The sequence below is a fragment of the Pongo abelii genome, chromosome 15 (genome assembly GCF_028885655.2).
Source record: "Pongo abelii isolate AG06213 chromosome 15, NHGRI_mPonAbe1-v2.0_pri, whole genome shotgun sequence".
Classification (NCBI taxonomy): domain Eukaryota; kingdom Metazoa; phylum Chordata; class Mammalia; order Primates; family Hominidae; genus Pongo; species Pongo abelii.
The window spans coordinates 104687462-104714208 of NC_072000.2; the positions used below are offsets into that span (position 1 = coordinate 104687462).

General features: G+C 46.8%; 1 protein-coding gene across 1 annotated transcript in view; it reads left to right on the plus strand.

Annotated features, from left to right (window-relative positions):
- YY1 (YY1 transcription factor) overlaps nt 1-15556 on the plus strand; it is a 39941-nt gene extending 24385 nt beyond the window's left edge. The window contains exons 3-5 of the mRNA XM_024232086.3: nt 11636-11696; nt 13450-13608; nt 14388-15556. Coding sequence (XP_024087854.1) covers nt 11636-11696; nt 13450-13608; nt 14388-14570 — 403 coding nt within the window. The 3' untranslated portion in view covers nt 14571-15556. The remainder of the gene's footprint in view (nt 1-11635; nt 11697-13449; nt 13609-14387) is intronic.
- The last annotated feature ends 11191 nt before the right edge of the window (nt 15557-26747 follow it).

Below are 26747 nucleotides of genomic sequence, written 5' to 3' on the forward strand. Positions count from 1 at the left end.
AGAGTCTTGCTTGTTGCCCAGGCTGGAGTGCAGTGGTGCAATCTCAGCTCACTGCAACCTCCACCTCCCTGGTTCAAGCGATTCTCCTGCCTCAGCCTCCCGAGTAGCTGGGATTACGTGCGTGTGCCACCACGCCCAGCCAATTTTTGTGTGTTTAGTAGAGACAGGGTTTCATCCTGTTGGCCAGTCTGGTCTCAAACTCCTGGCCTCAAGTGATCCTCCTGCCTCGGCCACCCAAAGTGCTAGGATACAGGCGTGAGCCACTGTGCCTAGCCTGTAGTACACATTTTAAATTTGGGTGTGTTGTATTGGTCTATGCTGCTGGAGACCTGGGTCTGTACTTGATTCATCCAGCTGACCACTGGAAAGGATTTCATAAATTCGTGTTTGTCTTGTCATCAGTTAAGTTCCTGGTATGTTCATTTAAGCTGGCATGACAGGAGGAGATCAAGTATTTATGGCTTGGACATGGCGAGCAGTGGAGAAGCTCTGAACCTATTGGTTGGGTGTGTTTGTTTTGCCTAAAGTGGGCTGGGTTCTTATAGAAGCCTACTTTTTGTGTTACTTTCTAGTACTGTTTGGCAGTTTGTACAAGGAGCTGAAAATACCCACAAAGATGTAAACTTTTAAGTTAAATGAACTAATAAACTCTAGAGCAGAAAGCCTAATGCCTTTCCATACCTGAGGTTGGTTGGAACCTGGAATAGCTCAGGAAATTTTGGCAAGGGCAGGATCAAGAAGAAAGAAATCCTTTTGATCTTGCACATTCTAAGAACAGAGTGGGTTGCTTTTTTTTTTCTTTTGAGAGCAGAGTGGTGGAGGTGGAGACCGTTCACTGTCCTGGCTTCCCTCTTGGCCCTGCCGAAAACAAGGTGGGCAATTCCTGCCACCTGGAGCTCATTTCCCCACTTGTCAAATGGGTGTTAAGAATTCCATTGTGGTTTGCTACATGGAGGTTCTCACTGTGTTGCCCAGGCTGGAGTGCAGTAGCATGATGATAGCTCACTGCAGCCTCAAGCAATCCTCCTGCCACACCTCCCAAGTAGCTGGAACTACAGGTGTGTGCCACCATGCCTGGCTAATTTTTTTATTTTATTTTATTTTTTGTAGAGATGGGGTCTCACTATGTTGCCCAGGCTGGCCTCAAACGATCCTCCTGCCTCGGTCTCTCAAATTGTTGGGATGACAGGTATGAGCCACTGCACATGGCCCAAGAGTTTTTGTTTGTTAGTTTTGCTTTTTGAGACGGATTTTCACTCATCTCCCAGGCTGGAGTGCAGTGGTATGACCTCGGCTCACTGCAACCTCCACCTCCTGGGTTCAAGCGATTCTCCTGCCTCAGCCTCCCAAGTAGCTGGGATTACAGGTGCATGCCACCATGCCTGGCTAATTTTTGTGTTTTTAGTAGAGACGGAGTTTCACCATGTTGGCCAGGCTGGTCTCGAACTCCTGACCTCAAGTGATCTACCCACCTTGGCTTCCCAAAACGATTACAGACGTGAGCCACTGCACCCAGCTGGCCCTAGAGTTTTGATAGAGATGGAGGGTTTCCTGGGAATTAGGGTGCTTCCAGGGAAATGATTAGAGTTGAGGTAAACTGGAACCAGATCATTAAGGTCGATGAATCCTGGGCCAAGCTATGCAGACATTTCTCATATGCAGTGGGCAGCTACTACAGACTTTGAGCTGGGGAGAAGGGGCTGTGTGAGTAGAGCTTTAACTTGGTAGAAGTCCTTTGCAGCTGTCTGTGCAGGCTAGATTCATACAGGCACAGGAAATGAGAGAGGTCAGTTGAACAAGAGTTAATGAAGGCCTGAGTTAGAATTGTGGCAGTTAGATAACAAAGGAATAAATGTGATAGAAGTTACAAGAGACCAGCTGGGCTCTGTGGCTCAAGCCTGTAACCTCAACACTTTGGGAAGCTGAGGTGGGATCACTTGAGGCCAGGAGTTTGAGACCATCCTGGGCAAAATGATGAGACTCCATCTCTAAAAGCTCAGTTTGGTGATGTGCAGCTAGCTTCTTGGGAGGCTGAGTGGGAGGATCGTTTGAACATAGGAGGTCAAGGCTACAGTGAGCTCATGCCACTGCACTCCAGCTTGGGTGACAGAGCAAAATTGTCTCTAAAAAAGAAAGAAACTGAACCAGGCGTGGTGGCTCACCCCTGTAATCCCAGCACTTTGGGAGTCTGAGGTGGGTGGATCGCCTGAGGTCAGGAGTTTGAGACCAGCCTGGCCAACATAGTGAAACCCCGTCTCTACTAAAATACAAAAACTTAGCTGGGCTTGATGGCAGGCGCCTGTAATCCCAGCTACTAGGGAGGCTGAGGCAAGAGAATTGCTTGAACCCAGGAGGGGGAGGTTGCAGTGAGCTGAGATCACGCCATCGCATTCCAGCCTGGGCAACAAGAGGGAAACTCCTTCCCCGCCTCCCGCCCAAAAAAAAAGAGAAAGAAAAAACCTACAAAAGATAATGGAAAAGATTTAGAAACAGATAGACTGTGTGCTCGGTGGGGGGCAGGGGGGAGGGTAAGAGCATGCTTACCATTTTGATGCTTTTAGCCACTGCTCATTAGATGACTCCAGCCCCAACTTACTTCCTAAAAACCACCTCAAGTCCAACATGGATGTTTTATTATTAACAGCATCTCAAACCAAATACTGACTACTCTGAGCCCCAAACCAGAACACTGAAGCTTTTTTTTTTTTTTTGAGATGGAGTCTCACTCTGTCGCCCAGGTTGGAGTGCAGTGGCACGACCTCAGCTCACTGCAGCCTCTTCCACCCGGGTTCAAGTGATCTCATGCCTTAGCCTCCCAAGTAGCTGGGATTACAGGCGCCTGCCACCGTACCCAGCTAATTTTTGTATTTTTCGTAGAGACAAGGTTTCACCATCTTGGCCAGGCTGGTCTTGAACTCCTAACCTCGTGATCCACCCGCCTCAGCCTCCCAAAGGGCTGGGATTACAGGTGTGAGCCACCGTGCCTGGTCTTTTAAATTACAATTGTGATTCTCCCGTGTCCACATGGCTGGGGAGGCCTCAGAATCATGGCAGGAGGCAAAAGGAATTTCTTACGTGGTGGCGGCAAGAGAAAAATGAGGTAGAAGCAAAAGTGGAAACCCCTGATCAACCCATCTCAGATCTCGTGAGACTTACTATCATGAGAATAGCATGGGAAAGACTGGTCTCCATGATTCAGTTACCTCCCCCCGGGTCCCACCTACAACATGTGGGAATCCTGGGAGATAGAATTCGAGTTGAGATTTGGGTGAGGACACAGCGAAACCATGTCAGAGGGTAAGATGTCCCAGTGGCAGAGTAAAAGCATCATTCAGACAAATAGAAGGAGACTCAGGAGGTACGAGAGAGGGGAATAAAACCTCTTTAGATTATACATTGTGAAGGAGTTGCAGTGGAGGCACAGAGGGCTGCAGGACAGGTTTTGAAGAGAGAGGGAATCTATGGGTGGTGAGCAGTAAAGCCATTAGGTGTTGGTGACCCTTGGCACTGCTCACCCTCCTTGGAGCATTGGAGCAGCTGATCTAAAAGTTTGTCCCCAGTCTTCTGAACAGAAAATCCAGGGACGCATGTTATTGTTGGGAAGGTAACATGGCTACCTTAGACCATACTCCTTAAGAAGGGGACCACCCACAGAGACTGGCACCCGGGTACCAGATAGCCATCCAAAACACCAAGGCTGAAGAACCTAAAAGTTGCAGTAAGATAGGCTATCAAGTGGAAAGAATGATAGACCTGAATGAGACTTTTCTTCAGTAGCAGAGGATAATTAGAGACAATAAAACAACGCTTTGAGAGGAGAAATTACTGTAAACATAGAGTTGTTGATCCAGCAAAGCTATCACGTCAGATACAATGGCAAGAGATGACAATTTCAGAGATCCAAGGATTCATGTTGCATGCACCCTTTCTGAGGAGGTAACTTGAAGATATAATACAGTGAAATGAGGATGAACATCAGAAGGAAGATTTCCTAGTGCACAACAACTAAGAGGACAGCTGTGCAGCAGGCTGGAAAATGTATTCCATTTAGAATAGAAAGTTGGCTGGCTGTAAGAATTTCTTAAGGAAAAGTCAGTTTCATTCAGTAGTGGGTAGAGTGAGTAAGGAGCTTGGTGGTATGGAAAAGGGTCTTCTGAAAAAGAAAAAGAAAAGGCAATCGGAAACTCCATGAAAAGGGGTGAGGGAGTAGGGTAAAAAAAAGCCGTAGCCTGAAAAATGGGGCCTAATTTTGACAGTATTGAAAGAGAGAGCTTCTTTGACCTGACTCTGGGAAGATTCTCTCCTTGCAGCTCCTATGTTGTACTTGTAGAGCATTAAGTGTGATCCTAGCACACTGTTTAGCCCCACAGTAAATAATATTTGCATAATCACAATATGAATGTAAATAGCATTTCTTTTATTAGCCTGTTAAAAGATTTCATTTGTGTATAGAAAAGAATGAAATCTTGCTCGCCTTGATAGTGTAAAAAGTAAAGTTACAGAGTTTGGGCCCTGTGAGGTGTGTCAAGGGTTGGGCTCCCTCTCATCCACATTCTACATAGTAGCTTTTTTTTTGAAATGGAGTCTTGCTCTGTCGCCAGGCTGGAGTGCAGTGCGATCTCTTGACCTCGTGATCCACCCACCTCGGCCTCCCAAAGTGCTGGGATTACAGGCGTGAGCCACTGCGCCCGGCCTCTAACATAGTAGCTCTTGAAGCTCATGTTCATCTAAACAAATATCTGTAATTGGACAGTGGTGTTGGTGAGAACTATTTGCACCTAGGTGCCCTGTTTTGTTAGATCTTCACGTTTTGAGGATGTGTGTAACAGTTGAGTGGGATTTTCCAGAGGCTCAGGAATTGATGCCCGGGACTCTGAGAGCAGAAGATACAGAGGCACCAAGAGTTTTAAACTCTTGGGGGCCAGACCACATCTTCGCTAATTACGGCCCATAGAACTTGTCCTGCTGGCCTCCAGTCTTCGCCCCCAGCACTCACAAAGTGGCATTAGAGCTGCAGCTGTTGGCTTAAGGTAGAATGTAAGCTGCTTTTCTGTCTCCTCTGTGCACTGGGGTGATGGGGTGCTGGACTGGACTTGAAACTGTCCAAAGAGTATTTCAGGCTCATGCTGCACTCAACCTAGACTGCCTAGTAAATCAGTTACATACGCACATGGGCAAAATATAAGCCATAATGACTTTAATTGGGAAGTCTGACATTGGGAAGGTGGACAGTCTATGGATGACTTTTTTTCCTGAAATGTCTGTTCAGTAAACATTTTGAAAAGTGGTCAGTGAGTGGGGTCCAGTGAGTTCTGTTTCCTGTAAAGTGACCACCTTTGTATGTGTTTCACTAAATAAAGTTAGACCTTTGAAAACCTTTGGTCTAGAAAGATTAGAATGGTTAGGCCAATCCCAAATTGGTATTTTTGTTGTTGTTCACTACTTACCCTGAGACTTTCACAATATTAATGTATAGATGAAATGTGATAATGGAGATGAAAATACTTCAAAACTCTTCAGTATCATCACATGAATATTAATATTTAAGAGATAATTCATTGAACAAACTTTATTTGTCTAAGGCAATATTATCTTTTCACAAAGAAGGGAGGTGAATCATGCTTGCAAATGACAGCTGTATTACACAGGAACTTCTGTCTGAACAGCACAGATCAGAGGATGGTTCTGGTCTGGAAGTCAGCTAACCTTGTTTTGTATGGAAGAGGCTTATTTTCATTAAAGAGTCACTTGTCCAAAAATGTTTCCTCTCCCTTTCTGGGATATTTGCAGATCTGTTGGTTAGAACTTCGGTTTACACAATGCTCTGCTGATATTGTGCCAGAAATTTGGGTTCTGAAGTCCACAATCTTTACAACGTTCTTCCCACATATGCCAGAATGAGCTATTATAAATCGGGCAGTCATGTCATTGGGAGTGTATTCTCCCTCTCTATTTGACAGAAAACTTGAGTCGTTGGGTGCCTGACTCCTCCATATAACATGTACTGCATTGAGGGGTGTGTTCCTCCTTAGTGCCATGCTTTGTCCAGTTTCTCAGTCCTTTATCGAAGGGTGGTTAAGAATGAACTCATTTTTAGCTAGACCCATTTCACACATAGCCAATGGTAATAAGAGCTATCATTTCCCAAGTGCTTAACATACAGCTCTTAAGTAGGTAGCATTATACCTTTTTACAGAATAAGAAACCGAGGCCGAGAAGTTAGTTTGCTCAAGGTCATGCAGCTAGTAGAAGTCAGCTCCAAGTCACACATCCCATACTGCCTCATTCATAATGTCTATGCTGTTGTCATCATTGTCTCCGGGTTCAAAAGGACTCTCTGGGTTCAAGAGTGTCAGTTGGTGAATTCAAGACTTAAATCTTAGTTACTTCTGAATAGTTGAGGAGGGTGAGAAGATGTTCTCAGTGGTGGTATATGATTTTTACTGTTTACTCGCAAAATGAAACACTGTTTTAACCTAAGTATATTTTTGGAAAATGACTTTTCATTGTTGGCATTCAAATGTAAAAAGTACCAACGTATACTGCTGCATTTGCCACTCTGTGTGAAGGAGGATGATTTGCTAAGGAGCTTAAGAGTGGCTGCATTTAAATCTTCCACTTACTCCTTAAGTCCAAGGGTATTTGTCCAAATGCATTTTAAACTCTCATTCTAAAATTAAATATATTTCTAAATACTAGCACACATTTTGAAAATGACATTTTCTAATACCACTTATAATAACAAACCAAGAGTTGGGTAAATGGTACCTGAGACTGTTCTCTTTACTTTGGGGGCATATTTGAAAATTTCCATGATAAAATATCTTTTAAAAAATTAAGTGGCCATTCGTGGTGGCTCATGCCTGTAATCCCAGCACTTTGGGAGGCCGAGGCAGGTGGATCACGAGGTCAGGAGATCGAGACCATCCTGGCTAGCACGGTGAAACCCCTTCTCTACTAAAAATACAATAAAATTAGCCTGGTGTGGTGGCAGGCGCCTGTAGTCCCAGCTACTCAAGAGGCTGAGGCAGGAGAATGGCATGAACCCGGGAGGCAGAGCTTGCAGTGAGCCAGGATTGCGCCACTGCACTCCAGCCTGGGCGACAGAGCAAGACTCCATCTCAAAAAAAAAAAAAAAAAAAAAAAAAAAAAATTACTAGGAATAACTCTAGGAAAATGTATGGGAGGCCAGGTGCCGTGGCTCACGCCTGTAATCCTAGCACTTTCGGAGGCCGAGGTGGGTGGATCACCTGAGGTCAAGAGTTCCAGACCAGCCTGACCAACATGGTGAAACCCCGTCTCTACTAAAAATACAAAAAAAAAAAAAAAAAAATAGCCAGGCGTGGTGGCACGCGCCTGTAATCCCAGCTACTCAGGAGGCTGAGGCAGGAGAATCGCTTGAACCCAGGAGGCAGAGGTTGCAGTGAGCCAAGATCGTACCACTTCACTCCAGCCTGGGCAAAATAGTGAAACTTCATCTCAAAAAAAAAAAAAAGAAAATGTATGAGAGAGAACCTTACTAAGCCATGTTTACTAAGATTTAATTTGCATATGGTAAAGTCTACCCCCTTTTAGGTATGTATGTACTATTCTGTGAATTTGGACAAACAGTCATGTAGCCATCTTCACACTCAACAAAGAATGTTTCCAAGGAGTCCTAGGCAGGTGGATTGCTTGAGCTCAGGAGTTGAGAATAGTCTGGGCAACATGGTGAAACCACATCTCTACAAAAACAAAACAAAACAATGTTTCAGTAGAATTTTCAAAGAATAAGTATTCACTCTTAATTGGGAAGATTAAAACTTTAAAAAAAAAAAAAATAGGCTGGGCGCGGTGGCTCACGCCTGTAATCCCAGCACTTTGGGAGGCCGAGGCGGGCGGATCACGAGGTCAGGAGATCGAGACCATCCTGGCTAACACGGTGAGAAACCCCGTCTCTGCTAAAAATACAAAAAATTAGCCGGGCATGGTGGCGGGCACCTGTAGTCCCAGCTACTCGGGAGGCTGAGGCGGGAGAATGGCATGAACCTGGGAGGCAGAGCTTGCAGTGAGCTGAGATTGCGCCACTGCACTCCAGCCTGGGCGACAGAGCGAGACTCCGCCTCAAAAAATAAATTAATTAATTAATTTAATTTAATTAAAAATTAAAAAATAATATTTGAGTGGAATAGAGATCTTTCATATCAATCACTGTTATTTTCCAAACTGATATAACCTCAAGGTGGCGCAGTGGCACCAAACTTTTGTCCTACCTGATTTTGTGAACTCAGACCAAAACTCCAGGATTTATTTGTATTTAAGATAAGAAAGGCTGTTCAGAGTCCTGTTTACAACAGGCACTTAAAAAAACTTGCTAACTGGTGTTACAGGTTGAGCATCCTTTATCCAAAATGCTTAGGAACAGTAGCACTTTGGATTTTGGGGTTTTGCATATGCATAATGAGTTATCTTAAGGCTAGGACTCAGGTTTAAGCATGAAATTTGAAATTCATTTATGTTTCATTACACCTTATACACATAGCCTGAAGGGGCAATTCTATATATATATATACACACATATATATATATATACACACACATATATATACACACACATATATATATATATATATATATATATATATTTTTTTTTTTTTAACAAGGTCTCATTCTGTCACCGAAGTTGGATCGCAGCCTCAAATTCCTAGGCTGAAAGGATTCTACCTCAGCCTCCCAAGTAGCTGGGACTGTAGGCATGCGCCACCACACCTGGCTAACTTTTTATTTTTTTAGAGACGGGGTGTTGCTTTGTTGCCCAGGCTTTTATACAGTATTTTAAATAATTTTGTACACGAAACAAAGTTTTCACTGTGACCCTATCACATGAGTGCGTCATGTTAGCACTCAGATAGTTTCAGATTTTGGATTTTGGATGTTTAGGGATGCTCGATCTATAATCCATTTACGAGACAGGACGAATATCTACAGGGTTGGGAAGGGGGAGGACACTGAATTGAAAATGTTCTCGTGGGTGGGCGGATCACGAGGTCAGGAGATCAAGACCATCCTGGCTAACACAGTGAAACCCCATCTCTACAAAAATACAAAAAAATTAGCCGGGCATGGTGGCGGGCACCTGTAGTCCCAGCTACTCAGGAGGCTGAGGCAGGAGAATGGCGTGAACTTGGGAGGTGGAGCTTGCAGTGAGCCGAGATAGCGCCACTGCACTCCAGCGTGGGCAACAGAGTGAGACTCTGTCTCAAAAAAAAAAGAAAAGGAAAAAAGAAAATGTTCTCGTAGAATTTAAAATAGCAAATATGTACAGTATCGGACCAACTCCATGGAGATCAGTGATAGTTACCAGATCTGTTGTTCCTCATATACTCCTCCAGGGCATGGAAAGTTTAACCAATGATTTCATGTGTTCAGGTTACAGATCAGGTCATCCTTTTCCCAGATTATAAGTGAAGAAGGACATTGTTAGGGCCTTCACAAACTTAAAAGATCACAGAATTAATTTTTTTTTAAGGCGTATTTTTTGGTAACAAAAGAGTGGTGGTAAATTAGCTCTTGCTTTTAAGGATTCACTTAGGTGGGCTTTTTTTTTTTCGACTTTGACTTTTTAAAAAATTTCAATAGCTTTTGGTGTATAAGTGATTTTTGGTTACATGGATGAATTCTATGTTGATGAAATCTGAGATCTGAGTGCACCCCTCACCAGAGCAGTGTACACTGTATCCGGTATGTAGTCTTTTATCCCACACCATTCTTTCCCTACTAAGTCTCCAAAGTCCATTATATCACTTGTATCCTCATAGCTTAGTTCCCTCTTATAAGTGAGAACATACCGTGTTCGATTTTCCATTCCTGAGTTACTTCACTCAGAATAGTGGCCCCCAGCTAGTTTTTTGTTGGTCTTTTTTTTTTTTTTTTTTTTTTTTTTTTGAGACGGTATTTCCTTTTTGCCGCCTAGGCTGGGGTGCAATGGCACGATCCCGGCTCACTGCAACTTCCGCCTCCCTGGCTCAAGCAATTCTCCTTTGGCCTCCTCCTAAGTAGCTGGGATTACAGGCATCCGCCACCATACCCGGCTAATTTTTGTATTTTTAGTAGAGATAGAGTTTCACCATGTTGGCCAGCCTAGTGTCAAACTCGTGGCCTCAAGTGATCCATCTTCCTCTACCTCCCAAAGTGCTGGGATTACAGGTGTGAGCCACTACGCCCAGCTATGGTTTTTTAAATTATTATTTTATTTATTTTTTTAAATCCAAGACAGAGTGTCATTCTGTCACCTAGGCTGGAATGCAGTGGCACAGTCATGGCTTACTGCAGCCTTGACCTTCTGGGCTCAAGCAATCTTCCTGCCTTCAGCTTCCCAAGTGGTTGGTACTATCGACACACACCACCATGCCTGGCTGATTTTGGGGGTTGTTTTTGTTTGTTCATTTGTTTTTGATAGAGACAGGGTTTTGTCCATGTTGCCCAGGCTTAATTTTTTTATTTTCTGTAGAGACAGAGTCTCACTGTGTTTCCCAGGCTGGTCTTGAACTCCTGGGCTCAAGCAATCCTCCCAATTTGGCCTCCCAAAGTGCTGGGATTACAGGCGTGAGCCACCACACCCGGCTGATGTAGTTATTTATTAAATATGAACCATCAGGAGGGGTGTGAGATGGGTAAAACTAGGGACAAAAAGAAAATCTGTTTCCGAGATTTAAATTTATTTTCTAGTTTTTTTAGGAACGCTTAATTTCTCACCCCCCTACCACACAGAGATCTATAGGGAATATTTGGAGAGAAAGTTTTGACAAAAGTCCAAAGCTTGATTCAGTGGAGAAGCAGGTAGGTAAGTTACCAAACCAGGAGGCTCTCTGGATAGTAATTTCACATGGGGCTCTGCCAGATGGTTACCACATTACCAGGACTCTTGGTACAAATGAGAACTTCCAAGCCCCCATCCAGAAGTAGGGTAACAGTAAGAGAGTATGTGGTGTTCCCAACTGTCCACCAGGCCCTAGGAGCTCTTTCCCCAAAGTAACTGGTGCTAGTGGTTTGTCGTGTGTCCTTCTAGAGATATTTGATATTTAATATCTATAAATCTTGATTTAAAAGGACTCTTCTGTACCCTTTAAAATGATATATTTTAAAGATCATTTGTGTCAGTACTAATTGGACCCATTTCGTGTATAGAGATGGATATTTTAGGACACTCGTGTGTTCACTGCTCCTTTTTCATAAGGCACCTTCATCATCGCAGCAGCTGCCTTTGGATATCTTGCCTTGCCTCTCACGAGGAGAGTCGTCTAATTGTCTGAGTTGATTTTTTGTGTTTTTTAAAGGGTTTGGAGTTAAGAACAGGTATGTGAATCACACAGATCATAGTGCCATTCTAAGCTGCACCAGCTTATTAGCTATGAGACTGTAGGCAGCAACTCGATGTTTCTAGCCTCAGCATCCTTATCTGTAAGATGGGAAGAGTGCTTCACAGTCATTGGTACTTAGTGAATGCGAGTTGTCTCATCCTTTCTCCTTCATAGAAATGTATCATAATTTTAGTTTGGGTACCTATGAGGAAAGCATTTTAGGGACTATATGATTTATGCCAGTTGAGTCTACCCACTCCTACAAATCTGTCTGTCTCTCTTTTTCTTTTGATAAGAATGAAGCCAAGAAAAATTAAAGAAGATGATGCTCCAAGAACAATAGCTTGCCCTCATAAAGTAAGTAATGCTAGGGGGAGAGTGTTCATTAAACTGCTGATGAAGTTTTAGAGAGTCTATAAGAAATTGGCACTTTCGTTTCTGCTTTTGATAATTTAAATGAAGCAAGGAATTAAAATCTTCGGTTTCTAAATCCAAGAGATGAGGTTTTGTTATTTAGTAAAGGCCACTTAAATTTAAATACTGTTAAATGGGATGACTGCAGGGAGCCGTTGCTTGATTACTGTGTGTTGACTCTACTGTTAGCGTTTTCTTTCTTTTTGGATTATATTAACAAGTCCGTCTTAAGATCCTGGGTTGTGTCTCACCTATTGACCTTTATGGGAATGTAGGCTTGTAACTGAAATTTGAAAATTATTTTGGATGTTGCTAAAATAAGCCAAATAAAGACTTAATAATCGTGTGTTATTAGAGAGGCACTTAATTGTTTTCAAATGTAGTTAGTCTTTAAAATAAAAGGATAACCTGAAAAGTACTTTTGAGATATTTGTTGGGGGCTATTTTCAAACTTAATTGGATATAAGACTAACAGAAAAATCAAGTATCACATAGGTACAGAGAACAAAGTAGGAGAGATTGAGTGGAATAAAGAATGTTAAAAATGAACAATCGGAGCAGGCTACATTTAGTTTCATGGTCTCGTCCCTGTAATGACTGTGCACTAGCAAGTCCTTCCTGTTCTTTGTCAGCGTTCTTAATGTGGCGATTTGAAATGTAAACCTATCTCCATCAGGGCCGAAATAACAAGCATTTGAAAACAGTTAGGCTGGAAGTGCCTATGCCATCCCTTTAGCTTCTCTGTATACTTCTTAAAGTTTTCTTTATAATGGACACATAATACTTGTACTTGTACATATTTATGGGGTACCATGTGATGTTTCAACGCATGTATACATTGTGTACCAGTTAAATTTTTTAAATTTCCATTTTCTAAATGGAAATTCAACCTAGGGGTCAAGGCGGAAAAACTGTGGCTTCCCTCTCCCTTCTGCCTGTGAGCTGTCTAGTGACTTGTGCTGTCCTTCTGTCATGCTGTCTTATCATTTCCCCATTCACTCCATTACTGGGCAACAACTGCAGAAGAAATTGTTGAGGACATGCTTCTCGAGTGCCACACATCCATCTGCCTTTCCCGCCCTGCACTGGTATCAATTTGCCTGCTTCTTCCTTTTCCTAGTGTCTCACAAAATAAATTTCTTCTGTAGTTGCCATTCCTTGGAGACCCTCTTGCTTCTTTCTCTGTCAAGAAGGGGAAAGAGGCAAAGAGAGAAGAGGGAACAGTAGGCGATGGAGAATGACAGTCCATTGTTGCAGCACAGAATATGGGGCCACCAAAGGTAGTGGTGGACTACCGTCATTTTAACTCCATTTGCTTAGCAGTGCTTCTGTTACTTCATTTTGGGGGACATAGTCGGGTGAGGCGGCTGTGGTAGAGCTGGAAGCCAGGGTGTTGGGTTCTATTCCCAGTTTGGCTACTACTAGTAGTGTGACCTTGGGCAAGTCTGCTTAAAGACATCTCTAAACCTCAGTTTCGTCATCTGTAAAACTAGGGTTTGCATTAAATGATGACTTTTTCAGCTGTCTGTTTTTTGTCTTAAATGATATTAATGTTCTACCGTAATAACTAAGTAAAATTAAAATGGGGGGTTGGGGAGGTGGTTTTGTTTTAATATGTCAGTAAAGGCTATTAAATGGTTGAATCCTTTCTAACAGTTTGCAATGTGAACCTCTAAGCTGCTTTCTCTGTTTTAAGGGCTGCACAAAGATGTTCAGGGATAACTCGGCCATGAGAAAACATCTGCACACCCACGGTCCCAGAGTCCACGTCTGTGCAGAATGTGGCAAAGCTTTTGTTGAGAGTTCAAAACTAAAACGACACCAACTGGTTCATACTGGAGAGAAGCCCTTTCAGGTAGAGCCAGTTCCCTCTCTTCCCCACACTGCCTTGCCTGTCTGAACACTGCAAGTGTAGGTTGTGTGGTGATGAGGCAGGAGGCGCCAGCCCAGAGACTCGGGGTCTTATTACTCCTTGGTGAGAAACAAAACTTCTCCTGGGGAGTCACTTGGAAGGGTTGCCGGAGCTCTGGACTTCCTTGTCTATACTCTGTGGTGCTGGGTATGGAATGTATTGGTGTTGATGGAGTACACTTTATGGCAGGAGGAGAACAGGATTGAAGAGCATACCTAAAACTCAATTTCTACTTCATTCATTACAGGATTGAAGTAATTTATTTTTGGTAGTTAATAGTATAATTACTAACTGATAAAGTTTCTAGAATTTTGTTGTATAAGTATAGGTAATATTTTAGCCCATAAATAAGTGAAAGAACTAGCAGTGCAGCTAGTAAATCTAACATGGTTCTTTTTTGACAACTGACACCAGAACCCTTAATCATTTGTATTTTACTTTTGGAAATGTTCACAGCAGCACTAGGACTCTAGCCTGCATTTAGGAAGATTTGCCATTTTGCCAAGTGTTTTAAACAGTTCGTGAGGGCTATCCTTGGGTTTTCGGGGTTGTCCAGGTCCTGCCTGCTGATTCTAGAATATATCCACAAAGTTCACCCAGGGCAGGAATGAAAAGTGTTTGGTAAAATAAATAGGCTGTTCTCTAGCAAAGCAGTGAGCTCCTGACTCCCATGGTCTGGTCAGAGTTGCTGAGTGGGTTGATCTCTGGTCTTTCCTTGACAGTGCACGTTCGAAGGCTGTGGGAAACGCTTTTCACTGGACTTCAATTTGCGCACACATGTGCGAATCCATACCGGAGACAGGCCCTATGTGTGCCCCTTCGATGGTTGTAATAAGAAGTTTGCTCAGTCAACTAACCTGAAATCTCACATCTTAACACATGCTAAGGCCAAAAACAACCAGTGAAAAGAAGAGAGAAGACCCTTCTCGACCACGGGAAGCATCTTCCAGAAGTGTGATTGGGAATAAATATGCCTCTCCTTTGTATATTATTTCTAGGAAGAATTTTAAAAATGAATCCTACACACCTAAGGGACATGTTTTGATAAAGTAGTAAAAATTAAAAAAAAAAAAAACTTTACTAAGATGACATTGCTAAGATGCTCTATCTTGCTCTGTAATCTCGTTTCAAAAACACAGTGTTTTTGTAAAGTGTGGTCCCAACAGGAGGACAATTCATGAACTTCGCATCAAAAGACAATTCTTTATACAACAGTGCTAAAAATGGGACTTCTTTTCACATTCTTATAAATATGAAGCTCACCTGTTGCTTACAATTTTTTTAATTTTGTATTTTCCAAGTGTGCATATTGTACACTTTTTTGGGGATATGCTTAGTAATGCTATGTGTGATTTTTCTGGAGGTTGATAACTTTGCTTGCAGTAGATTTTCTTTAAAAGAATGGGCAGTTACATGCATACTTCAAAAGTATTTTCCTGTAAAAAAAAAAAAAGTTATATAGGTTTTGTTTGCTATCTTAATTTTGGTTGTATTCTTTGATGTTAACACATTTTGTATAATTGTATCGTATAGCTGTATTGAATCATGTAGTATCAAATATTAGATGTGATTTAATAGTGTTAATCAATTTAAACCCATTTTAGTCACTTTTTTTTTCCAAAAAAAATACTGCCAGATTTCAGTGTAATTTCTTTGCCTGTTCAGTTACAGAAAGTGGTGCTCAGTTGTAGAATGTATTGTACCTTTTAACACCTGATGTGTACATCCCATGTAACAGAAAGGGCAACAATAAAATAGCAATCCTAAAGCAAGAATATGGCAGAACAAGATCTGTAAGCACAGTCTTATTTTCTTTTGTTGTCCAGAATACTTATAATTCTTGAGCCTCCCAGAAATTGGAAGCTAAATAAAGCAACTCAAATTTCCTTTATTTTGCACTCAATTACAGTGATTATTGATGAAAGCGATGCATGGATATTTTAATACTTCCTACATGTCCTGACTTCTGAAAGAGAGTAGGTAACAGGCATCCCGAGTTCAGGAACTACCTCAGAACACCCCAGGCCAGGTTGGTCATAGGCCGTGATTTTAGCCCCCGGCAAGTGTGAGTGAAGCATCTGTACCACCGCGCAGCCTGAGCGCCTGCGCAAGGTAAGGTGCCACCTGGCAGTGGGGCACACAGAGGGAAGACCAGGCCTGTCCATCACCCGGCTGCCTTCAGAGGCAGCTCCAGCAGGGCCTTGGCTTGTCTGACAGGAAACGCTTGTGGTCGTTGGTTATTTGGTTTGAGAGCCCTTGTTCCTCCATCTAGTGGAGCATCTTATTAAATGCTAGCAGTGTGGCAATTGAGTGCCAGTAGCTTAATTTCATGTTTCTAAATGGACACTGGGTGCAAATCGGCAAGGTGATTAGATTATTAGAAAATTGTGCTCGATGAGTACCTCTCACATTGTAACCTCTTAAATGTACGATTATAATGTTGGATCTTAGGTCAAATAACAGACTTGAGAATACTTTATAAACTGCCATGATACAGCAAAATCTCATTCCAAGCGCAAACATACTGTGTGTCTTTCTGTTTTGTGTATGCTTGACTGCAAGATAAATGACAAACTAGCTAATATCCGAGATTTCTTTACAAACGGCCAGGGACCCCATCAGGTAAAACACATAGCCCATTGTCTTAGAGCTTCTCCATCGGTCCTGTACAGGAGGATTGGTGACCTACTAACAGTGACCCTGTGGCTCTGTGGAATTCTGAAGTGCCTTTTGTGAATCATGAATGAAACATTTAACTTGAGACTCTTTAAAAAATTCATCCAGAATCTGTTACCCCTTGGGTAGTTTGATGGAACTGAGTTAAGCAGAAGACCCCAGCTGTTTTCTGGGTAAGCCAGGCTTTGCTGTATCTGGCAGTCAGGAGAGAGGTCAGCTCATGGTGGAGGTCTTCAGTGCCGAGGGCTCGGATGAGAACGTGTAGTTCTTTGACTTGGACCTGGGCAGGGTCTTCTATGGATGCCTGCCTTGTGAGCACCCACACCTTCCCTCCCCACTGTCAGGTTGAGTAGCCCCAGCGTGACTGTGTTAGGAGTCCTTTGCCCAACATTGTGCTGCACTGGAGCCTGGCCCTGGCACTGTCCTCAGGACCCTGCCCAAGGGCCCACCGCAGAGCACACCTATGCTATGGGGAGCCCTGTTGGCAGCCCCGAGAGCCATGCCATGGCCTGCAGGAGCCAGGCTCCTGTGTGGATGAAGTCCCTCTTCCTCTGTGCCTTGATCCCTTGGGGGTGCCTTTGGTCATCTCTTCTGTCCTTTCCTGTCTCTGAAATAGTCATCACTCCCCTTGACTCTCTCTGTTCACGTCTTCTCAGTCTGCAGAGTTAACTTCTGTAAGGAGTTTAATCTGGGGTTCTAAGAAAACAAGTTTCTTGTTAACATAGCACTGACTTTGCAACAATAGAAAACTAACAAATGAGCAACAATATAAAGAGTAGAGGTAGTTCTCATTGGGTGTAACTTCAACCCATTCTGCTTGTGGTTAGAATTTATAATTTTGCTAACGATGTAATTTACTAAGGTTTGAAATGGTGTTCTAACAGTGAGTCCATTGTCTTGAGGATTAATCTGATTTATAAGTAATACTGATAGACATATTTTCGTACATCTGAGCAGAAATAAATGCATGTTTCTAGCATATGTAATATAAAAACTCCAGAGGATAAGTTTACACTTAACAAGATGTTGTTTTCTATTTTTGAATTTCTTATTATTTCCCCCTTTTTGGTAGTGGGGTTGAGAGGGGGAGCATACTATTTGTATAAAGAACTGTCACCCCAGAGTGACATTTATTTTCCAAGATGACCCTGAACTCATGCTATTGGTTTCATATGGTGTTTGTGTGCTTTGCCTAGATTCAAGGCCTGAGGATTTGAGGAAAATCGGGATTTTTTTTTTTTTTTCCTATTTGGTTTTCATGTAAAAGTTCTAAATGTCACTTATTTTGCTAAATAAGACCCTTTCACAGGATAGTGTGCGCAATACCTGTCCATGTTTCCAAGCAGAGTTCAAGTTCATGTCTTCACAAATAGATGAGAGTCACTTCCAGTTGGGGGAAGCCTGCCTGAGCAGTTTTGAGAGTGCGTACATTGGAGAACTGCCCCACGTCCGTTTGCACTCTGCTTTGCAAAACTTACTATGGAGACGTGTCCCAGATTGGTCTCAGACCAGAGTTTATGTTTGTGGCACAGGAAAACCTGGCCCCCTAAAAGAAGTTTTGGAATTGGAAACCTGATAATTTCGGGAGGCTGAGGCAGGAGAATGGTGTGAACCCGGGAGGCGGAGCTTGCAGTGAGCTGAGATCGCACCACTGCACTCCAGCCTGGGTGACAGAGCAAGACTCCGTCTCCAAAAAATAAAAAAAGGAAACCTGATAATTCTACCCACCTCCCACCCCCACTATAGGCAGAGAGAGTTGATCACTTCCAGGGTCTCTGACTTCTGTGACCTGGAAATCAGCCTGGCTTGGGAAATTCATGTTGTTGATCTTTAATTATTTAATTATTCTTTAATATCCTTCTATTTTGTTGACATCTGACCCCCAGCAAGAGTAAGCATCCCAGAGGTCAAAACAGTGGTGAGAGCCAAGCTGCTCACAGACACCCACTTGATGCCACAGCCATGCCATGAGGCTTCCTCCCAGCTGCTCTGCTGGCTTGCTGAAGCCAGCTCTGAGTCACAGGGTTGCCTTGGACCCTCGGCTGTAGGGGATACCTGTCTGGCTCCGGGCCCTTTTTCCTGGATACACTGACAGTAATGTGAGCGCAGCACTTCAGAGTTCAGGCCCAGCAGGTCCTGGCAAGTGCATTCCACCCGAACTTTTAACCCAAGCGGTGGGGAAGGAAGCCAAAACTCCAAGCTGCACTTTCTTGGGGTTCTGGCCATGCACTTCTTAGCCTTCTCTCTGACTTTACAGGACAAAAAGTACCCCCATGCCTTCAGAATCTGACTGGATGGCTGGCTAGGTCTCATCCACCCCAAATTACTGACCCTTGATTTATGTTGTTACTGCTCAGGTTATGCTCAGATGCCCTGGTTGCCTGAAGATGGTTTAAGTGCAGGCCCTTCAGACAAGTCACGTCAGGCAAGAGAGGGCTGGCCTCTAACCCACAAGAGGGCAGATTTGTGGCCAAGAGGCTTCCTGGCATCCACCCCCAGGCCCAAGGGATCAGTGTGGTGTCAGAGAGGATCTTTAAGCTGGGACTGTACTGAGGCTTGATGGGAAGTATGGGCAGCACGTACTTGACACGTTATCACCCAGTCCCCTTATAAAATCTGGAACGGAGCCTTTAAGCTGAGCGTTAGCATCAGGTCAGCAGGCAAAGCAAACCTCCCACAAACTGGGTGCCGTAAGGCGGGAGGTGACACGTGGAGAGCTTGGTCCTGGCCGAGCAGGCACCCAGCCCCATGTCCCCTGCCAGCATTCTGGATGTCAGAGGAGGGGTGCGTGTGATGGCATCACATTCATCTGAAGCACACTGACTGATTTTCCACAAGGTGGCAAGTTCGATCAAATTGACCGCTTTTCATGAGACACCCAGACGCTGTAAAAAAAAACAAAACAAAACAAAAAACAGCACTGGGATGTGTTGAGGAGGGGGCAGTTTGCTGTGCTCTGTTCTGTCTGCTGCTCTCTCTGGGGGCCCCACAATGTCCACACACATCACGGAGGGGAGAAAGGCATCAGTACCAAACGAAATAACCTCTTTTCTACAATGTCCATACCCGGACATGTGAGGCTCTATTATCAACAGGTGGTGAGAAAAATTGTGTTTTTATTCGCTTTCTGGTAACTTCTGTAGGCCCTGGCTCAAGGACTTCGCATTACGTCTCATGTACATCTTTTTCTTAAGTGTTCTTTGCCATTTCTGGAATTGTCCTTGGTTTTTCCTTAGCTCATAGGTCATAGACGCAGAAATATAGTATTTAAGGCATCCGCATCCAGCATCAGATGGCTTTGCATCCAGAAAAACATTGATAACTCAGTTTGAAGCACCAAGCATGTGTAATATGGCTCTATAAAATATAATAAATGCATAATGTTAAGCTTTTTAATGCCTGTGGTTCTTGTTTGTTCCTCAGTCCTCTAAGCCACTTCTTTAGTGTTTCATTGCACATGAAACCAGGCCATGAGCCCTTCCTGGTCTAAGAGTTGCCTAAACTGCCCGGGGCAGTTCTTGCGGCTTGCTTTCTCACACAGGAATGGGAACTCCCAGGATTTGGTCTCACACCAGCAAGAAATGCTTCTGTAACCTTTCAGCTCCAAGGTGGGCTCAGGAGCAAGAGGGCGTTTTAAAGAGAGCCTCACCCACTGTTCAGAAAGCACAGCCCAGTGAAATGCCTGCGCAGCCGGACCTATGAGCCCATGTCAGCCCTGGAAGCTCCGGAGCTAACTGGGATGGACTTGGAAGAACTTGACCAAATACACTGAGAGCTACTTAGGATTTAGCCAAAAGCAAAATGCAGAGCAGAGCTTCCTCCCCCTGGCTGGGGCCTTGGTGTCTGATGTTCTGCAGAGCAAGGTTCAGAGCGAGGCGTGAAGTTCATTATTACTTGAATACATGTGACTTTCCCTTTTTGCTAGTGACAGAAGGGGCTGCTAACAGAATGCTGCTGAGGTGGCAAGTCGCAGGCCTGTGCAAGCCCAGAACTGCTGAGTGAAGGCCCTAAGTAGGGCTGAGCTGAGCAAGAGAGTCAGGGTGGAAAATCTGTAGATTTTACATGGGAAAGAACTAAAGCTTTGGAATTGCCTTTTTTTTTTTTTTTTTTAGATGCAGTATTGCTGTGTCTCTCAGGCTGGAGTGCAGTGGCGCGCAATCTCAGCTCACTGCAACCTCTGCCTCCTAGGTTCAAGCGATTTTCCTGCCTCAGCCTCCTGAATAGCAGGAGGTTGTGTGTGTGCCACCATGCTCGGCTAATTTTGTATTTTTAGTAGAGACGGGGGTTTCACTATGTTGGCCAGGCTGGTGTCAAACTTCTGACCTCACAATCCACCCGCCTCGGCCTCCCAAAGTGCTGGGATTACAGGCGTGAGCCACCGTGCCTGGCCTGGAATTGCTTTCTTTAGAAACCCCTAGGTAACAGATGAAACCAGCATCTCTCCTTTATACTTGCCGGTGTCTCTGCCTGGCTATAATTTTTTATTTTATTTATTTATTTATTTATTTATTTATTTATTTATTTAGGTAAGAGACAGGGTCTTGCTATCACCTAGGCCGGAGTGCAGTAGCACGATCATAGCTCACTGTTGCCTTGAATTCCTGGACTCCAGTGGTCCTCCTGCCTTGGCCTCCCAAGTAGCTACGATTACCGTGAGCCACCATGCGCAGCCCATAACATTTGTTGAGAACACATATGTACCCAGTGGCCTCCTCCAAACCACCCTTTGATGAATTAGCTAGCAATATCACCATGCTGTAAGAGAGGAACAGGCTCAGATTTATTTGCAAAGTCCAGGCAGCCAGAATTCAAAGCCCAAGCCTGCCTGGCTTCCAAGGTACTCTGCTTGCCACTGGCTCCTTAGCCTGAATTCTCCTCCAGTCCCCTTTCAAAAAAGCCCTGGCCCTTGTTTATGGAGCAGTGCATCCGCCTCCCCGGTGTGCGGCCCTTTCTGTTCTGGCGCAGTGGTGCCTCCGGGCCTTGGAAGGGTCCTCAGGGCTCCCCGACTGCCCGCCATTTTGGCCGTTCCCCTCGGTCCTTGCTGACCTCCCCTCACTGGGCCTTTCTGCTAACGGTCTCTCAGCACTTCATTTGAACTGCAGCGGTTCCCCACTTCCTACCGAAAAATCCAGTCCCACCGACCCTCAGAGCCCAGTCCTGGCTTTATATCATTTTTCAGCCTTTCCTAATAGATCACCTCTTGTCCTTTCCCTCCCCTCCCTCTTGGAGTTTTCGTTTCCAAAGCTTACCTCTCCAGCTCCAGGGGCACTGATTTCGATCAATGCAATTATGTGCCAGGCCCTGTTTTAGGCAGGAATGGCATTGCCCTACTGGCACTGGCATGACATCTGGAGGAAGGAGGATAAGGCTGTGATAAATAGGGGCTAGGGGCCGGGCGCGGTGGCTCATGCCTGTAATCCCAGCACTTCTGGAGGCCGAGGCGGGCAGATCACCTGAAGTCGGGAGTTTGAGACCAGCCTGACCAAAATGGAGAAACCCCTCCCTACTAAAAATACAAAAGTAGTCGGGCGTGGTGGCGCATGCCTCTAATCCCAGCTACTCGGGAGGCTGAGGCAGGAGAATCGCTTGGACCTGGGAGGTGGAGGTTGCTGTGAGCCGAGATCACGCCACTGCACTGTAGCCCGGCGACAGAGCGAGACTCCGACTAAAAAAAAAGGGGGGGGGGGGCGGCTAGGGAGGGAGAGGAGGCAGGACGGGGTCTGAGCACGCTCCTCAGGTATTTGCATGGCTTCTTCTTGGCCTGCCACGTGCGTCTGTACCGGACCCTAGGAATATCCCGGGAGCTGGTGGCCAGCCCTAGCCCCTGCCCGCCTGGCCTTTGGCCAGCACTTAGCGCGGGCAGCCCCGCCCGCCCCCAGACTCTTCTGGGGGCTTGAGCCGCGCCTTTGCCCCAGCCCTTCCCTGCCACCCTGCAGTGCTCCAGGGCCTGTCCGCCACGCTGCTCTGGCGGGCGGCGGGCGGCCCCGGGGGCTTCTAGACCCGCGCCTGGGCCCCCACCCGCAGGTTGCGCCGCCGCCGCCGCCGGCCGCAGGAGGGCGCTGTGCCAGCGGGCCCCAGGGCTGGGCCGCGTCCGCTGTGGGGAGGGGCTGCGCGTGCGCAGCGCGGAGCGGCCCGGACCTCTCGGGGACCCGAGGCGCGGTGGGGGCTGTCCAGAATCCCTGAGTGTCGGGTGCCCGCGAGCCGCCGCCGCTTACGAGCGTCCCCCGCGCGGAGTGAGCTCAGGGCCACGGGGGCGCGGAGATTCAGAGCCCGAGAGACGCGGAAGGAGGCTGCGTGCACCCCACCTGCCCGAGGCCTCGGGCGGAGGAGACTCCCACCGCCAGGGCCGCAGGGACACGGGGCAGGGCGGTGCGGCGGCGACGCCCGAGGAGGGAGGGGCCACATACCAGGGGGCCCCCGCTAAGCAAGGCCCTGGGACGCGCCCCCTCCCCCACGGTGGAGCAGCGCCCCCTGGAGGGCGGGGTGGGAGAGGCTGCGGTCCTGGGATTAGGGGGCGGGCCCGGGAAGCGGGGAGACAGGGCCTTGGGGTGCAGGCCCGAAAGAACGTCCTGGAGCCCTCCAAGCTGGGGATGCTTTTCCTCTTCCCGCGGAGAGCTCCACCACGGGCGTGGCGGGGGCTCCTACCATCACCCTGCCTGTAGGTGCTGGAACCACTCCTGCCGCCCCAGCCCCTCTCCAGCCCATCACCGACCGCTTCACCCTCTGCCCCCAAGCGTGTTCTGGCCTCACAGTGTACATTCTGTCTTCCCTGGCCGGTCTCTGTATTGCCTGGCAAAACCCAACCTGGCCCTGTACTCCAGCAGCCTCTGCTCTCACCCATTCATTCACTCATTCATTCAGCATGCTGACTTTGCACCCCTGGCCCTCATGGAGCTAAGGTAGAGGTTGGGGAGATTAACAAGAAACCGGCCAGTACTGTCACCACACCAAACAGAGCTCACCATGTTCCCCTGTGTCTAGTCTTTGTCCTGTGTCCTCACCATCCCCGAGGACATTGAAGCCAGATCTGAACTTATTCATTCACCAAACTTTGGGGGACATCATTACAGCTGGCATGGTGTCGGCTGGCCTGGCAGAGCATGGCTGTGGGGGGGTGTTGCTTGCAGAGGGGCGCTGGTGGGGGGGGTCTGGCATTCCCCACGAGCCTGCGGGAGGTCAAGTCGGAGGAGAGCAAGGCTGAGCAAGGAGCCCCTGGGGCACAGGCCCATTCCCCTCAGCCTCTGCCCTGTCTCTGCTGTGTCCTGATCAAGGCGGACACTGGACCCACCAAGCCTTTCCCAGTTCTCTGGGAAGTGGCCTCTGGACCCAGCAATGCATCTGCCTCTCCGTGGGTAGGTGGGTACCATGAGGTCAGGGGTGTGTAAGAAGCAGCAAGGAAGCTGAGACCCAGAAGCATGGGACCTGGACCCTTGCCCTGGCCAGGCCCCCTCTGGTTCTTGCACTGCCGCTTCAGGGTTGCCCGCCCCAGCTGATCCTGCTGAAGGGCAAAGGATGGGCTGACCGGCTCCCAGCGCTGGCTCCAGCACCAACTAACTGTGTGACCTTGGACAGGGACCCTCCCCAACTGGTATCCTGCACTGCAAAATGGGGGTGCCAGCACCGACCTTGTATGGCTGTTGGGAGAATGAAGGGATGGGTGTGCAAAGGGCTGAGCCGTCCCTACAGTCACAAGAACCCACCCAGCACAAGGAGGGCTGGTGAAGGTCCCAGGTCAGTGTGGCCTCACAGGTGCTTTTTATGAGAAATGACTCACTAAAGACCCAGGCCAATGATGAGAAAGGCACAAGGAGGCTTATGCTCCATTCGCTCCAGGCACCTGATGTCCAAAGGGATCAAAAGAAAAGGGAAGGGGAAGTCTGTGTGTGAACCCGGTGTGGGCTCTGAGATTGGAAAAACAGTTTCTCAGATTTGGACTCCCCAAACTGCCACTGCTTTGCCTGAACTCTGCACCAAGGACCTGAGCACCAGCCCTCATGGGGCCTGTCCCCTTCTCTCTGCCCTTCCACGCTTTAAGCCTCCCTCCCCCTCTCCCATCCCAGAGACAAATGCCTTGGCAGTGCTGTTTCATAGCCCTTTCCCTTAAGGGGTCAAGGAAGGAGCCATAAACCCCAGATCCCTGCAGAGTTCAGACTCTAGCGCCTGCCACATAGTTTCGCTTCCCTTGACTGCACCCGCAACACCTCCAAGGGCTTCTTCTGCCGTTTATTCCCCAGTGGTCTCGCCCACCTGCCACTGGAGCACCACCCCCATTCCTGGCCTCAAGATGTCCTCTGGCTTGGACACCCTCATGGCCTTTGCCCCCGACCCTGGCCTGCCTCTTATTGCCTCCTAACCTCCTGTGGGGTCTTCAAAGTATGAATTGGATCCTATGACTCCACTGGGTAAAACCTGCTCACAGCTGCTGATGCAACGAAATAAACTCAGCTCTGCATGGCGGCTGGTGGTGCATTTGGCTGCAAATGACAGGAACAGTGTGCTGAATGAGAGGGATGTGACCAGCCTTCCAAGGCCAGGCTGGCTCGGTGGCTCAGGGCCGTGGTCTCTCCCACTGCACCTCCAGGCATCCTATTCCCTTTTCAGTGGGAAGCAGAGAGCAAGGTCAGAGATCAGAGGTCAAGGGGTGTGCCACAGTGTGTTTTACCTGCTTCACAGCTTTCTCAGAAGCTGTCAGACATATGGCCAGCTCCGGCCACAAGACAGTCTGGGGGCCAGGCGCGGTGGCTCATGCCTGTAATCTCGGCATTTTGGGAGGCCGAGGCGGGCGGATCACCTGAGGTCAGGAGTTCGAGACCATCCTGGCCAACGTGGTGAAACCCCATCTCTACTAAAAATACAAAAAATTAGCAGGGCATGGTTGCTGTGCCTATAATCCCAGCTACTCAGGAGGCTGAGGCAGGAGAATCACTTGAACCTGGGAGGTGGAGGTTGCAGTGAGCCAAGATTGTGCCATTGCACTCCAGCCTGGGCGAAAAGAGTGAAACTCTATCTCAAAAAAAAAAAAAAAGACAGTTTGGGAAGGTGTTTTGATTGGACATACTGAAGCCCAGATCAAGTTGAGATTTCAAGAGCAGTTGGCACTTAGGAGGATCTGCCACTGTCCCCAAGGCACTGCCATGTGACCCACCCTGGTGGCCCTCTTGAACGTCTGGCCCTGCTGTCCTCCAGGCCCTGCCTCACCCACCTCCCCAGCCCCCACCGACCCCTTCCACCTCGGGACCTTGGCTACATCTGCCCTTCCAGCTACAGCCTAGTGGTATCTGCAGCCCCGTCCACTGCTGCTCTTCCTCTAGGACTCTGCTCAGACATGTCTCTCAGTTACTCTCCCAAACCTGACTGGAAAAGCAAATCAAGCAAACTTTATCCAATGAAATATGCCATGGAGCTGTCAGCAGGAAGGACAGTTCAAACACACCAGTACAGAGCCCTGTTGAAGGTTGGATTGTGGCCCCAAAAAGATCCGTTCAAGTCCTAACTCCAGGCAACTGAATTTGGCCTGATTTGGAACCTGGTCTCTGCAGATGTTTTTAGTTAAGATGAGGTCATACTAGAGTAGGGTGGGCCCTTAATCCCATATGACTGGTGCCCTTATACAAAGAGAAGACATGGAGACACAGACACACAGGAGAAGGCGGCAAGAGATGGTGGCAGTGATAGGAGCAATGTGCTTGTGAGCCTAGGGAGCCAAGGATTGCCAGCCGCCCCCAGAAGCTTGGAAGAAGCAGGGAGCAGTTTGTCCCTCAGAGCCCCCAGAAGGAACCAACCCTCCCTGCAGCTGGAGTGTGGCCTTCAGAACTCTCAGAGGACACTTGGCTATTGTTCAGCCACAGTGTGTGGTGTTTTGTTACAGCAGCCCTAGGAGAAGGATGCAATCTCCAGGATCACTGTCAAGGGAAGACAGCAAAGAACAGAACAGTCAGGACCTTGGCCACACTTTGCGGGGGGTGCAGATGTCCCTCCGCCGCTCCATGCTGTCACTTGCCCAAGATGTGTTGGATGCCCTCTGGGAACTGGAGACTGTCCTCGACTCAGGATGAGAGGCTGGCCCCGGGAAGGTGGAAGGAGGTTTTCCTCTTCACTGCACAAGCCTGGGTTCTGGCAGTATTTTTAGTTTTTAGCACCTTCATATATCACTTATTCCAAATAAATTCAAATCAGAGGCCGGGCGCAGTGGCTCACACCTGTAATCCCAGCACTTTGGGAGGCTGAGGCAGGTGGATCACTTGAAGTCAGGAGTTTGAGACCAACCTGGTCAACATGGTGAAACCCTGTCTCTAATAAAAATAGAAACATTAGCCAGGTGTGGTGGTGCACGCCTGTAATCCCAGTTACTTGGAGGCTGAGGCAGGAGAATCACTTGAACCCGGGAGGTAGAGGTTGCAGTGAGC